Source organism: Cryptotermes secundus, unplaced genomic scaffold (genome assembly GCF_002891405.2).
Source record: "Cryptotermes secundus unplaced genomic scaffold, Csec_1.0 scaffold2757, whole genome shotgun sequence".
NCBI classification, from domain to species: domain Eukaryota; kingdom Metazoa; phylum Arthropoda; class Insecta; order Blattodea; family Kalotermitidae; genus Cryptotermes; species Cryptotermes secundus.
This window is the reverse complement of record NW_019733375.1, coordinates 1-18,699: the sequence shown is the minus strand read 5'-3', so window position 1 is coordinate 18,699 and position 18,699 is coordinate 1. Positions and strand designations below refer to the sequence as shown.

The window sequence follows — 18,699 nt, the reverse complement described above, 5'->3', positions numbered from 1 at the left end:
GGTAAAATCAAAAACCACTTTCTATTGAGAGTCAGTAGTACCAACACACTACTGCAAGGAGCTAGTACTTCTAGCATACCTACAGCAGAAGGGTTGAGACATATTATTTCGGGAGTAGGTGAATTGTCTGGCGAAGAAGGCATTGTCCAGATGAGCTAGATGGAAACTTAAAAAGGCAAGAGCTAGGGCAAGCGAAGCAGGAACTGGGGGCATTCAGCAACCAGGAAATGCAGCCACGCCCAAACAGGGAGAAACCCCTACCGGGACCTTTGAGAGGACAAGGCCAGAGGGCTGTACCCCTACAGAAACATCCAGAGTTCCAAAAAGGCCCAGGGACTCTACGAAACCAGGCACTTACAAGGAGGTTATGACCTACATAAGGGTGCCTATCTTCAGGGAAACATCCTGAAGATAAGCTAACAGACGACAACCAAAACTTCATTCTGGATGTACTGGGAGGGGTGTTATGTAGGACTCCAATAGAAGTACCACCCGTGAAGTCTTAACAGACTGGAGGGAGGTGCACTTATTTATATATGTGCCGACCAACAATCTGGTCAATGGCTCACCAAAGCTACTGACAACTACAGGCTGGAATCAGGGGCCAGGCTGAAGGCTACTTATGCCAGGAACCTACCCAAGCCTGTTAAAGTGGCTCTCCAGATTAGGGGCAAAGTTGCCCAGAATCAGGAACAGCTGCTGAAATGGAATGCAAACCTTAATCCAGGACTCCACATGGAGCGCTGGAGAGTACTCAATAAGCCATCTGAGCTGAGAAGCCAGAGGCTTATCTTACTCATAGACTGGGACTCTTATACTATTATAAAGAGCACTGGACACAAGATCATTACAGGACTCTCACAGGGAATTGTTAAAGTGCTGAAACATCCTGAGGCTCAGCACCAAAAAGAAACTGTGCTAGACACAGCATCCTCAAAATCGGTCTCTGAAGGGGAGGGGATGATATACCCACTCCGTCGGATGACTGAAGTAGAGCAGATCAGGGGACCCCTTTGAACGGAACCCAATCTAAGAATAAGGAGGAAAGGAAGATGGAAACTGACCTCTCTCCAAATGGAAACGATAATAATTAAAACAGAGATACACACGCAGGCATAAACTCAAACTCAAATGCAAATGCACACACACATGCACATAACATAANGGTTAACACCACATATACACGGTGCCAAATCCCAGAAGACTGCTTTCTTCATTAACATAAAATTCCTTCAGATTAACCTACACCACAGCAAAGCAGTCATGGCAACTTTATGCCAGCAGCTAGCTGAGGGAAAGGCAGATGCAGCACTTGTTCAGGAACCTTGGTTATACAAGGGTCAAATAAGAGGTTTAACACAGGGGGAACAGTCTACTCTGATGCACCTGGTAATAATGCAAGATCCTGTATTTAAATCATGAATTATATTAATGCCTTACCTTTGGTAGAGTTCTATTCTAGGGATGCAACAGCGGTGAGGATAACATACATGTATCTAGGAGATTGCGAGGAGCTGACTGTTGCTTCAGTCTACCTTCCATATGACTCAGATGAACCACCAACTAAGGAAATGAGGGACAACATAGACTACTGTTATAGCAGGAGAAACCAACTCATCGTTGGGTGTGATGCCAATGTACACCACATTTTGTGGGGGACCACTGGCAACAATCCAAGGGGAGAAAGCCTTATCAAATTTCTGGTGAGTTTGAACCAGAATATTTTAAACCATGGTAATGAATCCACCTCTTTGTCTGCAACAGGAAGGAGGTTATTGACTTGACACTAGGGACAAATAAAATAGGAAACCTGGTAAGTCAGTGGCATGTATCTGGCAAGCCGTCTCTATCAGACCACAGATACATATATAGAATTGAAAAGATTCTGACGATGGTGTAAGCTGTACAGAACTATTAGGCTTATTTTGGACTCTATCCATCGTCTGGTATATAATAAGACAAAAAAACCTCAACGTTTCGGAGACTGGATCTGTCTCCATCCTCAGGTGGATGGGGCAGGATAGACCTACTCAGTTGGGACCATTAGAAAGAGCTAGTCTAATCACAGGGCAAACCCTGGTCAGTAGAGAACAGCTTATAATCAGCTGACAGCAGGTTCCATCATTGGGAGATAAGAATAAAATCACAATAAAAGACAAGATAGAATTTTTGTGCCAAGCATGCACATGTCAAAAATATATATGATATGATGGAACTTGCTGTCAGGTGTTTATAGGCTGTTCTCTACTGACCGGGATCTGTCCAGTAATTGAGACTAGCTCTTTCTAATGGGTTCAACTAAGGTCTCTCCTGCCCCATCCACCTGAGGATGGAGACAGATCCAGTCTCTGAAACGTTGTAGTTTCTTTTTTGTCTCATATATACCAGACGATGGTTGAAGTATAAAATAAGCCTAATAGTTCTGTACAGCTTACATCATCATCAGAATCCTTTCAAGTCTATTTGTGTAACCGGTATGGACCCGGTATATACCCTTCTTTTAGGAAACTAGAACATTAAAAATGCAGTTGGCAAAAACCCTGAACCATATAACCTTTCTGATGAGGTGCAAATCCCAAGGCATTGCTCCCGAAGGCCTCTCGGTTAAGATGCCATATGGTGGTCGCCATTTTTCCAAGATTGCTCAATGGGCCAGTATGTCACTCCTTATAGATAGGATTCATGCTCACTGGAATAACAAGTCTTCCCAACTCCAGAAGATCCAACAACTGGAGGATTTTCTCATGTTGTCAATGAGCAGCTCTGACCAACAGTGTGTCTTTACTGCTGTGCAAAGTTCATTTTGAAGCATCTTTAACAAGCAAAAAGGAATCCATATACGCAAGTTCTCCATGCTCAAGAGTCGTCATATCAAGGTCAGGTCTGACGCAGCTACTGTCTCTAAAAAATTTGTCCTTAATTTCTCAAGAGTACATTCTCAAAGACTATGAGGAGTCATAGTGAATCCACACTGCAACTTAGACATGGCATGTGCTGTTGAATCAGTGGTTTCAAAACTTCCACAAATTTTGGGAATGGAATTCAGATGGAAGGTCAAGTCACCCACCCCCAATATAAGCAAGAAGGAGGCTCAACAAAGATATCAGGATCCTGCCAGCAGAGAAGGGCAACTGCACGGTGGTGCTAGATGGAATAAAATACAGGGACAAGATTAACCCCCTGCTGAAGTCCGGTCCTCAATGTGTTAAGATTTTTTCACCTGGGCCAGTTCTTTAGGGAGCCAAGTGACTTCTACGACGCCCCCATAAATAAAGTCCTACATTTCATTCAAAGTGTAGGATTACACGTAATAAAGGGTTCATCCAAAGGGGAAGCACCACAGATCATTGAAGGTCGCAGTGCAAGGGGCGGATTTTATGGCCCACCCCTTACACATACATACAAGGCTTTCCCTATCAGTCTTGTTCCATTTCTGACATTGATCTCTTCAGGAGGTGGTTCATGTGTGTATGAATTTAGACACACAGTATAACAAAATAAATGGTGGAACCTGGCCTCACCTCTTCTGCTGTGAGTCTGCCATTCTGGAGAACATAGGAGACTACGCTAGCAAATACGGCAAGCTTGGTTCCAAACCGTCCGAATGCAGAGAGCAAACCCATCACGAAGCATGATGCCCTGATAGCTTTGATTTCATGCCTGGAATGAATAAACTTCAGAAAATAGCAGAATTTAATACCAGCTACCAAGCCAAACACATAACAACATAACAACTTCAAATGCATGTCAGGAAGTTCATGCTCTCTACATGCATCTGCAAGGGTCAGTCAATTACCATAAAAATGTTAGATCTGAGGTCCTCACAGCATTGACAATGAAGAGTACTATTTTCTCACATGTAACACTGTAGTCTGGTAGAAGTCTGCCAACATTATCGCTCACTTTGTGCAGGCTTCTTCTGTTGGACTGCATGACATCACATTCCACACTATAGTACTCTTCAATTATTACAACCTCTGTTTTCAAAGTGAGCCGGGATAGCGCAGTTAGTATAGTGACTGGCTACGGGCTGGTGACAAAGAGGTCAGAGTTCAAGTCCCAGTAGGGTCAAGAATTTTCTCTTCTTCACATCATCCAGACCAGCTCTTGGGTCCCCCAACCTCCTATCAAATGGGTACCAGGGGCTCTTTCCCGGGNGGGGGGGCGGGGCGCGGGGTGGGGGGGGGGGGGGGGGGGGGGGGGGTAAAGCTGACCACTCACCTCCAGTTAGTGCCGAAGTCAAGACAATGTGAACCTATACATCCACTTCCCCACATGCCATCATGGCATAGTGCTTAATTAGTCAGGGACAACTTTACCTGCTTTCAAAACTTATTTTCTCAGATATGTAAAAAATGCCCTCATTATATATGAGGTTTTCCATGCATGTTCACTGCAAAACTGATGGTGCTGATGTTTTCTTTCCCCTCTTGTTATATGCCATGATCACTCTATTGGAATTCCACTTCAACCATAAACTCTAGATATATCCAACTGTGAACAAATGCAGCAATGATGGTGTAAGACTTTGATATTATATTTAAAAACATGACACAGAATCTGTACCAGCGGTAATTATGTGAACAAAACAGATTACTGAATTAGAGAATTAGTAATTTATAATTCAAGCTAGCACCACCCAACATACTTGTATGTCTGACATGATGCAGATAATTTAAATTCTTTCTGCATCATCTTGTTCTCTTCTTTAATCACTAGCCTTACTGCTTACGTTAGACTACTCTCAAATTAACCTACTTGCGCGCAAGAGCAATGAGATGTGCAAATGGCTTCTCCCAGGCATACAACTTGATCACCTGGATACCAACAACGATCTGATTCATGAATTTGATGCGCTCGTCTGTTCTTCTTGCCGTGCACGTGCGTAATGTTGATATCATCTTCCCAAATCCAGCTGCAACATCCAGAACATGAGTTTAACCTCACTGGCATTAAGGTCTTCAGCAAAGAAAAAATACATTGGAACTGGGACTATTTCTGGAAAAATACACTCTAGCAAAAAGAACACCAATATTCACTATAGTCACTACTGCTGCAGAAGTCTGCTACTGAGCATTTCTAAGATACAGCCAAATCCAAACAGAATTACATACTAAGTGGTGAGATTGAATAATTCCATATGCTGGTCCTTGGCCAGTCAAGTATTATATAACTGTTTCAGAAGTTGTAGCCAATGGGTTGATGATGGCTTTGTAAGTTATCCCCTAACAGAAAAAAGGAGAATGAAGAGTCAGTGGCAATACTGACAGGAGGCAGGAGAGGTAGGACACCACCTGATTTATAGCAGGTGGTCCTCAAATCACCCTAACAAAATCTATCCAAGGTGGCACTCTTAAACTGACCATGGTACTTGGCCACAGATATTACATGACAAGGCGAGACATCAAAACACATGACAAAGAAGGGCAATGACAAGCAACATTCATTACGTTGACTGACTGCCTAACTCCATCCACTGTTCACCGCAAGGTCTGCCTGGGGAAGGCCACTACAAGTGAGTGAGTCTGCCCTTTCATCCCTCAGCAGTACACATTGGAACAGCTGGCGTAAATAAGACATGTAGCAGTCACATTTAACACATCAACACCTGATGCTGCATTCCAAAATGTCTGACATACTGACATTACTAATTTGTGTAACATACAGTTGGCATATAGACTATCAGCTTCTCAAAAGCACTCTGCACCATGCAGTTAGTTGCCTCACTTGGGGATATCCACAGTAGCTTCAAATATTGGGGACACACAAAGTAACGTTAAGGTTCAGATTCAATCTCTGTTCAACATAACAAACTTCTCAATTAAACCAAAGAACATGCTGAAGCAGGGTACAGGGGCAACAGCTTCTGATGTGCAGGTTGGGTTCATCTCAGAATGACTTCATGCAAGATCTGTGGTCAATAACATAGGATGGAGTAGGAAGACTGTTTATAACACTCGGGATTACCAGGCTTTTGGACTTTGTTCAGTGTCCAGTATTCGAGGAAACACAAAAGAACACACTGTTTCAGGAACTTCATCTGTTTCTGTCCTCACATAAGGGGATGGGAAACATCTACATTGTTGAGTCCCTTAGAAAGAACTAATCTCAATCACTGGGCAACTTATGTCAGTATAACTACAGTGGTTAGTTAATGTAATAGTAGGTACAGGAAATAGAAGGAATTGACCAATATGGCATATTTAACTAATCCAATCAGCCAACCCAGTTTGGATATTTCTCCTATTTGGAACCCCCTTATTAGTAATGGTGTTAGCAACTCACGAGGAAGGTCAGTACGATCTGACAGATTCCTCACGGGTATCTACAAGATTTTAGTCCTGGGTTCAGTTTTTATTCCACACATGGCACTAGTGGCAGCTAAAAAAATGGTTCACAACATGAAAATCTCCAGTTCATCCTGTGCACTGGATTTCATGGATTTTCCTTGTTGGTTAGGCTGTCTGCATAAAATTTAAACTTCACTTTCTACCTCAGTTTCAGGTCTGTACATGCTTTATCATAATTTTCCTGTTCTCTCTCAATGACAAAGCATGATCTCAAGTATTTATACAGCCGCAGTTATACTGACATACGTTGCCCAGTGACTGCAGTTAGCCGTTTCTAATGAACCAAACAGAGCACACATTTCCCACCTGTTCCCCCGAGAATGGAAACGCATCCAGTTTCCGAAATGCTGCACTCCTTTGCATTCTTTGGAATACTGCATGATGGACCAGTTTAAAAACTGAGTAATCCCTTGGATGGAGCAGGTTTCTCTCTATGCCTAGCATCATTCCACTATTACTCCAACCCACCCATCACTGCCCTGGGGTACCCTATCCCTGATCAGGCAGAGCATGACATCCTCAGTTCTTAAGTTGTTTGCTTCATCTCTGACTTGGAACTTTCCTATTCTTCAAGGAATTCTGTTGAGGACGATTTCCTAAAATGTTATAATATCCAGCAGCTGTTTGTAATACAGACCTTGAACTGGTATGAACAGCAGAAGAGTAGCAACCCCAATGATTGCTGAGATACCAATCTTAGTCCACATCAAGTAAACTATTGCTGCTGTCTCCACTGGACCAATCACAAGAAAAGGAAGGAACACGAAGCTGCTATCAAAGCGGGCCACATCATTTGACAGGAGATTCACTGCCTGGCCCACAGTTGCTTCTCCCAGGGCTGTTCTACTCAGTCTCAGTGCCTGAAACCAGAAAGACAGAAACTCTGTGTATAGGTGGCCAAACACAGTAAATATTGTGACATGACAGCTGAAGACCAGAACAGTGAAGCCAGAGGAGACAGTGCTAGGCAATGACATTGTAAGCACGTTACCGCGGCAATGGATAAGCATACAACAATAGAGGAATGACTGGAAACTGCATTTTCTATGTGAGCCATCCCTATATTATAACAGAGACCAAGCAGGACTAGAAGCATCAGTCAGGACACAACAGTCACTGTCGAGAGATGACAGTTAGGTAGTGACAGTCAAGAGACTGCAGTCATCATGGAGAATCGCAAGTCAAGAAAAAGGACTTGGGAGCTGACACTGGAGAATTGTGTGCAGCAAGAGGAATAACCACTGTTGGAGGACAGTGGTTAGCAATGATTAGTGAGGACACAGCATATGGAGAAGACCCTGTGTTGTGCCTAAGTTATTTGCAGAGTGTGCACAATACTGGAAGTGCTTGTAACTATGTGTACTACACATTCAGTAAATTCAGAACTGAATCAAAACCCGCTGTCTAGTCATCAACATGTGACAACTGGTGTGTTAGAAGTGAGGCTGGATTAAATAGTTGGATTGTAAATCACAAATTCCAAGAAAGAAGTGGCATGTCTTTCAGAATTGGCATCCCAACAGGGTGAAATATGGGTAGGAATGCATTGCAAATCCGACCCATATCAAAGGAGGCATTAGTAAAGCTGGCTCTGAGGTGATGGCCACTGAACACTTGGGTAATCATCACCAATATCGCCAGAGCCTTCAGTCAGGAAGCGGCAGTCATAATCAAATTGGCAGTTAGGCGTTGAGTCATCAAGAGCTGTGACTCAGGCGTAAGTCGTCAAGAGCTGCAATTTAGGAGTTGTCACCAAGTGTTGAGGGTCAATAGTACATGTGAGTGTGGAATGAGGAGCTGCAGTCAAAAGTTGCAAAGTTAGGATTTATGTGTTAGGAGTCTACAGTGAACAAACAAGCAGCAAGAGGCGCTGCCACAGTTGGAAGCCATTGCTTAGCAATGACTAGTGAGGACACAGCAGAGGGAGGAAACTTGGAATATACTGAAGTTATCTGTAGAGCGTGCATATCAGTGAACTTGCTGTAATTATCAGTATCACACATTCAATAAATTCAATATTCAATCCAAAACACATGTTAAGTCATAAACATGTGGTAATCTATTTTATTGCAGAGTTACTTCAAACGGTATAATAATCACCCACTGCATGGTGTGGGTCCCGAGTCCATCTAGGCGTGGTGGCAAAGAGAAAAATCCACTCCTGCTATGAACAAATCTTAGGCTGTCTAGGCCAGGGACCGAAAAACTTTTAAAAATCTGGCATTCCAATAATGGATCGGTTTTGTATGGTGCCTTGCTGTGGTTCTCACTCACACTTGGCACACAAGATTAATTTCTACCTGTTGTACAACTGTCTGTCCTGAACACACAACGCAATAATCCAATGCACAGAGATATTGGGTTTTGGGACTTTATCCATTGTCCCGGTTTTAAGATAACTACGAAAAACACGTTGTTTCAGAAACTGGATCTGTGTCCGTGCTCAGGTGAGGGAAAACACCTATTCTTTTGGGTCCTAATAAGAAAAATATACATTACAATTTGTTCCAAACATATACAAGCGTGGAACCAGGCTTGTATGTGTTTGGAACAATTTGTAATGTATATTTTTCTTACTAGCTCTCATGGACTTAGCTTGGTCTCAGGTGTTTATAACCTTTGTGTTTTGTGACATCAGTTGTCCAGTGATTGAGACTAGCTCTTTCTAAAGGACCCAACAGAATAGGTGTTTTTCTTAGTTACCTTAAAACCAGGACAATGGATGAAGTCTGAAAATCCAATATCTCTGTGTGTTATACACCATCGTCAGAATCCTATAGTAACTGATAATCCAATGACCTCATCAGGAATCAAACCCGTGATTGTCTAGCTTGTAGCAAAATAAAAGCGTTCCTTTTTCAGCCAGTATGTGCTAGGATGCATGCCAGCAAACAATTTATGCGTACTGTCACAACTGTCAAAAGTCACACATCTGCTGGTATACTATATGTTTGAACCCCCATATTCAAATTGATTATGCAGGTACAAGCAAACATGTTTTAGAAAAAAAAAAAGAGGAAGTGCAAGACAAAAGTAAGATGTAGGAAAATGAATGTGAGGCAGAGTGGATAAATAACATTCAACTCCATACAAAACACCAACCCTTACAATAAAAATAAAGTCACTGAAAAAAGGAAAAGCAAAACTAGATTTCTACTTTATTGCTGTCACACTGAATTTACCTTTCTGTAGATTAATGAACAGATACCGACACGCATTTTCATACCAGCATGGTATGCAGCCAGCCATATTGGGTTCACAGCAAAGACATTGAAAGTGGAACAAACAACAATACCAGCAGCATACAGATAAGCTGTATCACGACCTATCCCACCGCCTGGAGAGAAGTACCGGATCAGGCCCCCCAGAAAGATTGGCTGCGTCATTCTGTATACCAAAGGAAATCAGTTTTTCAGCATTGGTCCTTTAGAAATGAAATAGAGGTTTACAAGAAGAAAAAATGTACTTTCATTCCAACATAAAATCTAACAGAAATCCAAATTTCAAAATAGATTTTGAATTTGAAGAAATAGGTTTTGGTTCATGTGAAGTATAATTCTGATCCAGCTCATAAAGATATATATTTTAAAAAGCATCAAAATTACTGAAATCCATCCAGTAGGTTCATGATGCCAACTGTAACTGAGTCTTCTTTTGGCTTATTTTGGACTTCACCCATCGTCTGGTATGTAAAAGACAAAAAGACAAAAAACTACGACATTTTGGAGACTGGATCTGTCTCTGAAATGTCATGGTTTTTTGTCTTTTTGTCTTTTACATACCAGACGATGGGTGAAGTCCAAAATAAGCCAAAAGAAGTACAGTATACACCATCATCAGAATCCTTTCAAGTCTATCTGTAACTGAGTCTTTTGTAACAGCAGTTGTTTCTTTTGTTATGCAGTATGCCAATGCTGTTCAATGGCAGGCTTTAATAAGCACATTTATATCACTAACAATGATACATACACATATAAATACACACAAATATTTAAAACTCAGATTATTTACAAAATGTCTAAATCCTGGAGAAGTTACAGTATTTTACTTTATTCTGTTGAACTGACAACTGTGCCCTGTAGTTTTAACAAACTAATTTTTAACAATCGCTGAATTTAGGAATGTAAAATTTCATTCTGTTCAACCATGACCACTAAAATATAAGCTAGTGACCAAGACTGTGAAAAATAATACATCCAACTGCATTCAGATTGTTTTATATTAGGTACATGTGCTGCTGCTGTTGGCAATGTTCCGGCTGTAGAGTCATCTTCCAAATTTCTTGTGTCCTCATTATTAAAAAAGTATGAATGCAGATGGGCAATGATTCTGACTGTGGCTTGACATCACAGACATTGCCTCTCCATTGTATACAAGGTGTGGCAATAAAGAAACCAGATTACTTTTATGACTCATTTCCGGCCACGTCGATGACGAAGAGGATGGTAGGGCATTGAACCGTGGACTTCCCTCTACCGTCACACAAAGTTTCATTCACGCGCATCGGTTAGTCTGGCCGTGACCATTGTTAGAAGAGGATCGTGTGTCTGAGCTCCGTCGGAATAATGCTGAGTGCTAATGTAGAACGTGTTAACATCAAATTCCTCACAAAACTTGGAAAATCTGCCACTGAAACTTACAGTTTGTTGACAGAAGTATATGGTGATCAGTGTCTATCTCGCACGCAAGTTTTTGAGTGGTTTAAGAAGTTTATGGAGGGTAGGAAAAACGTCGGGAACGATCCAAAATCGGGCCATCCTCCCACTGCGAAAACTCCAGAGAATGTGGAGAAGGTCGCTAGAATTGTTCGAAGAGATCGTCGACTGAGCATTCGAGCAATTTCTGAACTTACGAACATCAATAAGGAAAGTGTTAGACAGATTTTGCACGACGATCTGGGCATGAAAAAGGTGTGTGCTAAAGTGGTGCCAAAAATCCTTACCCCCCAGCAAAAGGAACATCGAGTGAATTGCTGTGTTGACACTCTTGAAAACATTGAAAATGATCCTGATTTCTTCCAAAACGTAATTACGTGTGACGAAACTTGGATTCTTCAATATGATCCAGAGACTAAGCGACAATCCATGCATTTGAAGAGCCCCAAATCCCCTAGGAAGAAGAAAGCGCGCATGAGAAAGTCCAAATTCAAAGCAATGATGATTGTTTTTTTCGATATCCGGGGGTAATCTACATTGATTGGGTGCCTGAAGGTCAGACTGTCAATCAGGTTTATTATAAAAATGTTTTGATGACCCTCCGTGAACGTGTGCGACGAAGGAGACCAGACATGTGGAAGAATGCCTCATGGGTTCTTCATCACGACAACGCGCTATCTGTGAAGAGGTATTTGGCAAAAAAACAACATTCCAGTGATGGAACATCCACCGTATTCTCCAGACCTAGCATCGTACGACTTTTTTCTCTTCCCGAAAATCAAGTCTGCGCTCAAAGGGACCAGGTTCGAGTCCGTGGATCCAGTGAAAGCAAAAGTGATGCAACTCTTGAAGAGCATAACACAAGATGACCTGCAGCACTGCTTCCAAGAGTGGAAAATTCGCATGGAGCAGTGTAGGGATCGGGGAGGGGACTATATTGAAGGGGATAACATTTCGATTGTCTGATTTTTTTCCAATAAAGTGTTAGAGCATGAATCCGGTTTCTTTATTGCCACACCTTGTAATTTGGATCCCCACACAGTAGAGTGTAGGATGTGTAGACAGATACGCTTTCAGGATCAGTGTTTGATCTTGAGAGAGCTACAGAATTACTCCTTGAGAAGCTGACTGTTACTTTGGCCTAATTAAATAAAATGCTATATTTTTGCCGTGTAGGAAGTCTGAAACCCCCCACAGGCACATCCTACACGTAGTAGATGGAGGATTCCATCTGTTGTGGGCAATCTGAATATTTGAGTAAGTAGCTGTTTTTAGGGGCCAAAGTGCTGGGACATTAACTCTTCAGGGACTATAAAAATATGGAGTGCCACAATCTGAGGTTACAGGATGATGTCCTCAATAATAAAGTCTTTTGCTACAGCAACAGAGTGAACCAATACAAATGCCACACTTGACTAGAGCCAGTAAAATGGCAGCCTCATTACTGTGGCATCACAATGGTCATGTCCTCAGAGCACACTTCCTTTCACTCAGATACTCTAAGGAAATTTCATGACGGATAAACAGGATGGAAGGACCAATTCTGTGTAGGACCTTTGAGCCACATCAGTCCTGTGAGAGTCATCCTTGTAGATGATAGTGACAATATTGTTATGCTTCCCCTTGTACACTTCTGCTGCTGTTTCACGAATAAGTTTTGCCAAAAAGATGGCATATTCACTTCCTTGTATTGTGAGAGAAATAATAATATAACTGAATATCAATACACTCTTGACAAGATGAGTATTATCTTCTAGGACATAATGCCATGTAGTCCACTGAAATACAAACGACATTTTGGAGGAACATATTGCCTCTATCTTCAGGGTTGAAGAACACGAGCAAGAAAACAGCATAAAAGCAGGTGGCAAACAGAGCCATCTTGACAAGATGACTGTGTAGCACACTGCCAATTCCAACAATATTATAAACAGCTTAAGTGCCACTGCCACTGCTGCTGCTGTTGCTGTTGTTGTTAACAGTAGAAGTAGCAACAGCAATAAACTGTAATCAATCCCAGTACCAAGTGAGTTTAAAAGACGAATTTATAGAGTTCATGATATACTGGCCACAAAACATCATAATGATGATCAATACACAATAAATAACAACACTATAAAGAATGAAAGACAAAACTGAGTAAGTCTTTGAAGACAGAAAGTTAACAAAAGTTACATCATTGTGATATAACATTACAAGTTTACTTACCTAAAGAAGAACTCGCAGAAAATCATGGTCAGTCCAAGCCACACAGCGTTAACACCAAAACACCTAGCCAGAACTCGGAACAAACTGGGTCCCCTGTCCCATGTTTTCCCTCTTTGTAGCTCTTGGTTCCATAACCTGTAACAGATATATAAATCTGCATCACTAACACTTTGTGGACCAGTGGCATATTTTTATGCCCAGCGCTTTTAAACGTGGGGGACTGGTGGCATATTATTATGATTTTAGGACACATTATGTTGAAACACATTATACCTTGCACTGGCACCAGGCAGACACATGACTGGTGCATGATAGACCTCTAGAATGTTTGCTTCGTAGTCAATAACATGATCCCGCTGTTTATGACCCAACTGTTTTCCTTTCCCACTCCAAAAGAAAATGCCTTTGTTCATCTTCCAGCTACATGCACCAGGAAGTTACTAGTGCAAAATGGATCAAGGTCGGAAGAGGTTGAGGTCCAAGCGTTTTCTCAGAGAACAAGAAATATCTGACTTGTTCTCCGATGAGCTATCTGACGTCCCTTGTGAGTCTGCTAGTGATAGCGACTCACAATCTGATAGTGAGTGTGGCACTGGTGAACAAAAAATTGTGGCCACAGGCAGTGAAAGTGAAAGTGAAAGTGAAAGTGAAAGTAGCTCCGACGAAAGTGCAGGGACAGTCACATGGGGAAAAGTAGACAAAACGCCTTTTTTGGGACAGTTTACTGGATATCCAGGGGTGAAGCAAATTCCATCAGACCCAAATCCACAATTCACAATTCGAGCACGGTTGATGTTCAAAGGAAACACGGTCAGGTAAAGAAGCCTGTTTGTATTTCCTAGTATAATATGTTCATGAATGGAGTTGATAGAGCCAATCAGTACTTGGCATATTATTCTCTTCCTAGGAAAATAATAAAGTGGACAAAGAAAGTTGCCTTGTGGCTTATAAATTGTGCCATTTTCAATTCATTTTTGGTTTCCAAAAATCTAAACCCTCATTCAAAATTGAAATACAAGGCATTTCTGCTGAATGTGGCAAAAGCCTGGGCTACAGACCACACGGTGGCGGCAGAACCGGTGGCAGACACAGTCTTAGTACGACCAGGGCCGTCTACTCCCACCCCATGCAGGCCTCATTTTGACCCCCTGGGCGACTCTCGGGTGATATGCGGAAACATACCCTCGTGAAAATTGTGAAGAGTGAACATGCCAAGGGGAACCAGCCTTCTAGGCGATGCCGTGTTTGCACAATACACAACAAAAGGAGTATGACTGTCTACATGTGCAAGTTCTGTGTAATGCCACTTCACAAAGGGGAATGTTTCCAGAAATATCACACCCTCAGGCACTTCTAGGAGATTGGTAAGTGTTCTCTAAAAATTTTAGTTCATAAAATTAATTGGGAGATTTTATATTAATTTTTAAAGTGAACAGTGCACAAGTTAGGGTAGCAGGATTAAAAATGCCAGTCCCAGGGTGATTTAAATATTTAAATCACCGGTCTGTGAACTGTTAAGATTATGGTCTTTGGGATGTGACACCATGTAGCTTGGTAGACAGGAACCAACAATTTGGAAGAGCCTGCTGCGTACACCTTCAAGGCAGAAATTAATATTTCTTCTGCCATGAAGATGCAAAACTGATGAGTAGAGTGTAGACACGTTACTAGGTGGCAACCATGAAACAAACAACGAAACACCTGATGTTAGGCAACAGATTATTGATAAACAAATATATGGAGCCATACATTAGAAGAACTGCTGGAAACGGTGTCTTCTATGCAGTCCATCCTAAGGGGCTATCAATGGCAAAAGTTTAGAGTTTAGTTGAGTTGTGGGGTTTGCAAGTATGGAGATTAATGACCATTATAATTATTTGCAGTTACAGTCTGGAAATGTTCAGTAAATCCAATTTCCAATCCAAACTCCATCTACAGTCACAAATAAAAGGTAAAGTTGTATCCTTGTGCTTAACTAATTAAACACTCCACAAAGGTCTATGGGGGAGTGGATGTATAAATCCACATTTTCTTGACCTTGGCACTAGCTAAAGGTGAGTGGTCAGCTTCACGTCCCGGCTCTAGGGTCCACCCAATGCCCATGGGATAGGAGGTTGGGTGGACCCCAGAACCATTCTGGACAATGTGTAGAAGAGAAAATTCTTGGCCCTACCAGGACTCAAACTCTGACCCCTCGATCATCCAGCCCATAGCCAGTCACTATATCGACGCTATCCTGGCTCTGAGGCACACCATAGCTCAAGCAGTCAGTTGCTGGCTTCCTATAGCGGCGGCCTGGGTCCGATCCTGGGTGTGGTCAAGTGGAATTTGTGGTGGACAAAGTGGCATTTGGCCAGTTTTTCTCCGAGTACTTCAGTCTCCCCTGCCAATCTTCATTCCACCAATTCCTCCACAATCACCCATCATCTGGGGCTGGTACAGTAGGCCAGAAGTGACCACAGTACAAGGGACTTAGTCCCACCCCACTAGCAATAAAGAAATCCTGGCTCCTATAGTCACACATACACATGACAATAAACACAGCACAGATGTAGGAACAAAGAAGTCACTTAACATACACAGGATTGCAATGACATCGAGATTATGGTACATAACAATTCTACCATTTAGGCACTGAAGTTACTTCAAAGAAAAATTATCCAAGTAAATGAGCAAAAATGAAACACTGGATAAATGTCACAAGACATTAAAGGACTCGGGTGAAAACTCCTGCCAACATAGCCTTTACACAACTATTCCACATGAAAGGTTATAAGGTTTGGCTGTAAATTAATGATTTAATAACACAACTACTTCCTGGTAATATGAAACCATATAACACATCACTGTCAGTGCAGAAGTCTGATACCCTGTCCTCATTTATTTCAATCCATTTCAAAACATCAGTGTCTATAACATTACTGTTTCACCTTGTATACGCTGTAGCCTTCCACACAGACTTTCCAAATCAAATCTGACTACAAATTTTGCAAGCGTCTGCGTCTTTGGTAATTTTATGACACTAATGCAACCTGTATTCAAATTTTTTCAGTTTCATTTTTCTTTATGCCCCTAATCAGCCAGAAACCTTAGAAGTTGAACCAGAAGAAGAAGTAGATACAGATGAGAAAGGACCATATATTTTACAAAGTGAGGTGGAAAAAGCTATCAAGGACATGAGGAATGGAAAGGCTACAGGAGATGATGATGTACCTGGAGATGTGCTCAAGTTACTGGGAGGTGGTTTGAAAACACTGACAAAACTAATGAACACCATATATGAATCTGGGGAGTGGCCCAAGGACTTTACAGAAGTGACAATGATTGCCTTAAAGAAAAAGACAAAAGCTACAAAATGCAGTGACCGTCGCACAATAAGCCTTATAGCACATACAGCAAAGATAATAGCAAAGATACTTAAAAGATGAATTGAAAGAAAAACAGAGGATATACTTGGGGAGGATCAGTTTGGCTTTAGAAGAGGAAAAGGAACCAGGGTTGAAACTGCGATGATGAGAATTACAGCAGAACAAACTTTGGAGATAGATGAATAACTGTGTGCTTGCTTTATAGACTGGCAGAAGGCATTTGACCGTGTAAACTGGACCAAATTAATGCAGATCCTAAAGGAAACAGGCATCGATTGGCGTGAAAGAAGATTGATCAGCAAATTGTACATGGATCAGAAAGTTAGAGTGCGAGTTGACAGAAGGCAGACAACGAGTGTGAAGATTGGAAGAGGAGTTCGACAAGGATGCTGTTTATCAACGCAAAGCTTACAATAATGGATGGTCACAGCAACGACACAGGGGAGTGGATTAAGGAAGGCTGTTTTCAACACAGAACTCAATGTTAATCACATCAAATACAAACTCCCAGTATCCTGCACTTTTGAAGTTGTCACCTTCAACTGCACATGTTCATAATCTCTCATCTAGCCAGACTTCATAATTCTGCCCACTAAAGCCCTACATCATCACCATGAAGTCAATAAGAAAGTATAAAGTTGAATTTGCAGTCCTCATAGTAATGGCTATGAAGAGTACAGTGTTCTGTGCTGCAACACTGTGTACTTCAGAGGCTTGGTGTATGCTTCTCCTGGTCTTTTTGCTTGGCTTATTCTTTGATCCTGGAGAAAGAGTCCATATGTTCCTCTGAAACACAAGGCTTCCTCTGAATTACATGATGTTACAACCCAGAAAATCATATTCTTCATGTAAAAAGTTCATTTTGTATCAATCCTGCATTCCTTTTAGAAACAAATGGCCCTATCAAAACAAATGACTGTGAGATTTCTATTGTCACACAGAGTGTATCACAGAGTATCCTGCTTGAAACAGCACAGTGTTACTTCCACCTCAGAAGTCTGCATGACTAGTGTTGGCATGTTGTGACTATTCTGGTTTCACACAAACCGGTTAATTCACTCAGAGATACACACATGTTTGAGCACACAGACACAGCAGGATGTATCATTCTATAAGGATGTATTTCCTTCTTGAACATAGTCTGAACATCATAAAGTTGGAGGATACACTGAATACTGATCTGCATTCACAGTGACATGGTAAACATTACTCACTTCTCCAATTTGTTTCCTAGGAAGTCAGATCTATGTTCCTGAAGTGCATCATACAAGTCTTTTATTTCCAAGTCTTCTCTATATCCTAACTTGAACATATCACGAAGCCACCTGGAAACATAAATATTAAATAAACATATCACACACAGAAGTCATTAAAAACACAGCTTATTGATGACTTCACTTGTAAGTCTAGAAGTTAGCTTAACCTTCTGAAGCAATAAGTTACTATATGTACACTGTGTTCAGAGGACAGGCTGATTGGACACTGATTCCACCGTCAGCAACTTCTTGCGAAAGTGATGGGCCACCTGCCGAGAAAAATGCAACCGCATGACTGGAACTGCTAGTTTACTTCTTTCATTAATTCTTAATCGAATATAGCAATTAATTTTGTACTCGCCATCACAGATGTTCAAAATGTCTACCCTCTGCTGTGAGACACGTCTGAATTCTTTGAAACAAATTACGGGAAACTTGCTGCAATTAACGTTGCTGAATGCTGTAAGCTGCTTCACGAATGTTCTGTTCTAGAGCCTTCAGGTCATGTGGATTGTTGGCATACACAATATTTTTTAGTTTTTTCCCATAAATAAAAATCACAGGGGTTTAGATCTGGGGATCTAGGGGGCGAACAAACCCTTGCTAATAATTCTATCCTCCCCATTAATTCTCGAAACACACCGCGTAATGTTCGGATAGTTTCTTCAGTTGTGTGTGGAGTTTCGCTGTCTTGCATAAAAAAACCAAATATTTCCTCTGCAGCTGCCAAATTAATTAAAAATGGAGTATTTCATTAATGTTTTGTTAAGCATCAAGAATTCCTTCATAAATATACTGTTCTGTGAATTAACAAATTCTGAGAGATTAAAATTAGCCTCATCTGTGAAAAATGTCAGCTTAG

At 41.4% G+C, this 18,699-nt stretch overlaps 1 protein-coding gene across 2 annotated transcripts in view; it reads right to left on the bottom strand.

Moving 5' to 3' along the window:
- The window catches only part of LOC111868153 (probable multidrug resistance-associated protein lethal(2)03659), a gene marked incomplete at its 5' end in the record, with an annotated part of 53,507 nt that extends 35,601 nt beyond the window's left edge, over nt 1-17,906 (bottom strand). For both annotated transcript variants that reach the window (XM_023858580.2, XM_023858581.2), the window contains 6 exon segments: nt 3,522-3,660; nt 4,759-4,915; nt 6,988-7,210; nt 9,533-9,737; nt 13,214-13,348; nt 17,796-17,906. In XM_023858580.2, coding sequence (XP_023714348.2) covers nt 3,522-3,660; nt 4,759-4,915; nt 6,988-7,210; nt 9,533-9,737; nt 13,214-13,348; nt 17,796-17,906 — 970 coding nt within the window.
- Nucleotides 17,907-18,699: the final 793 nt, after the last annotated feature.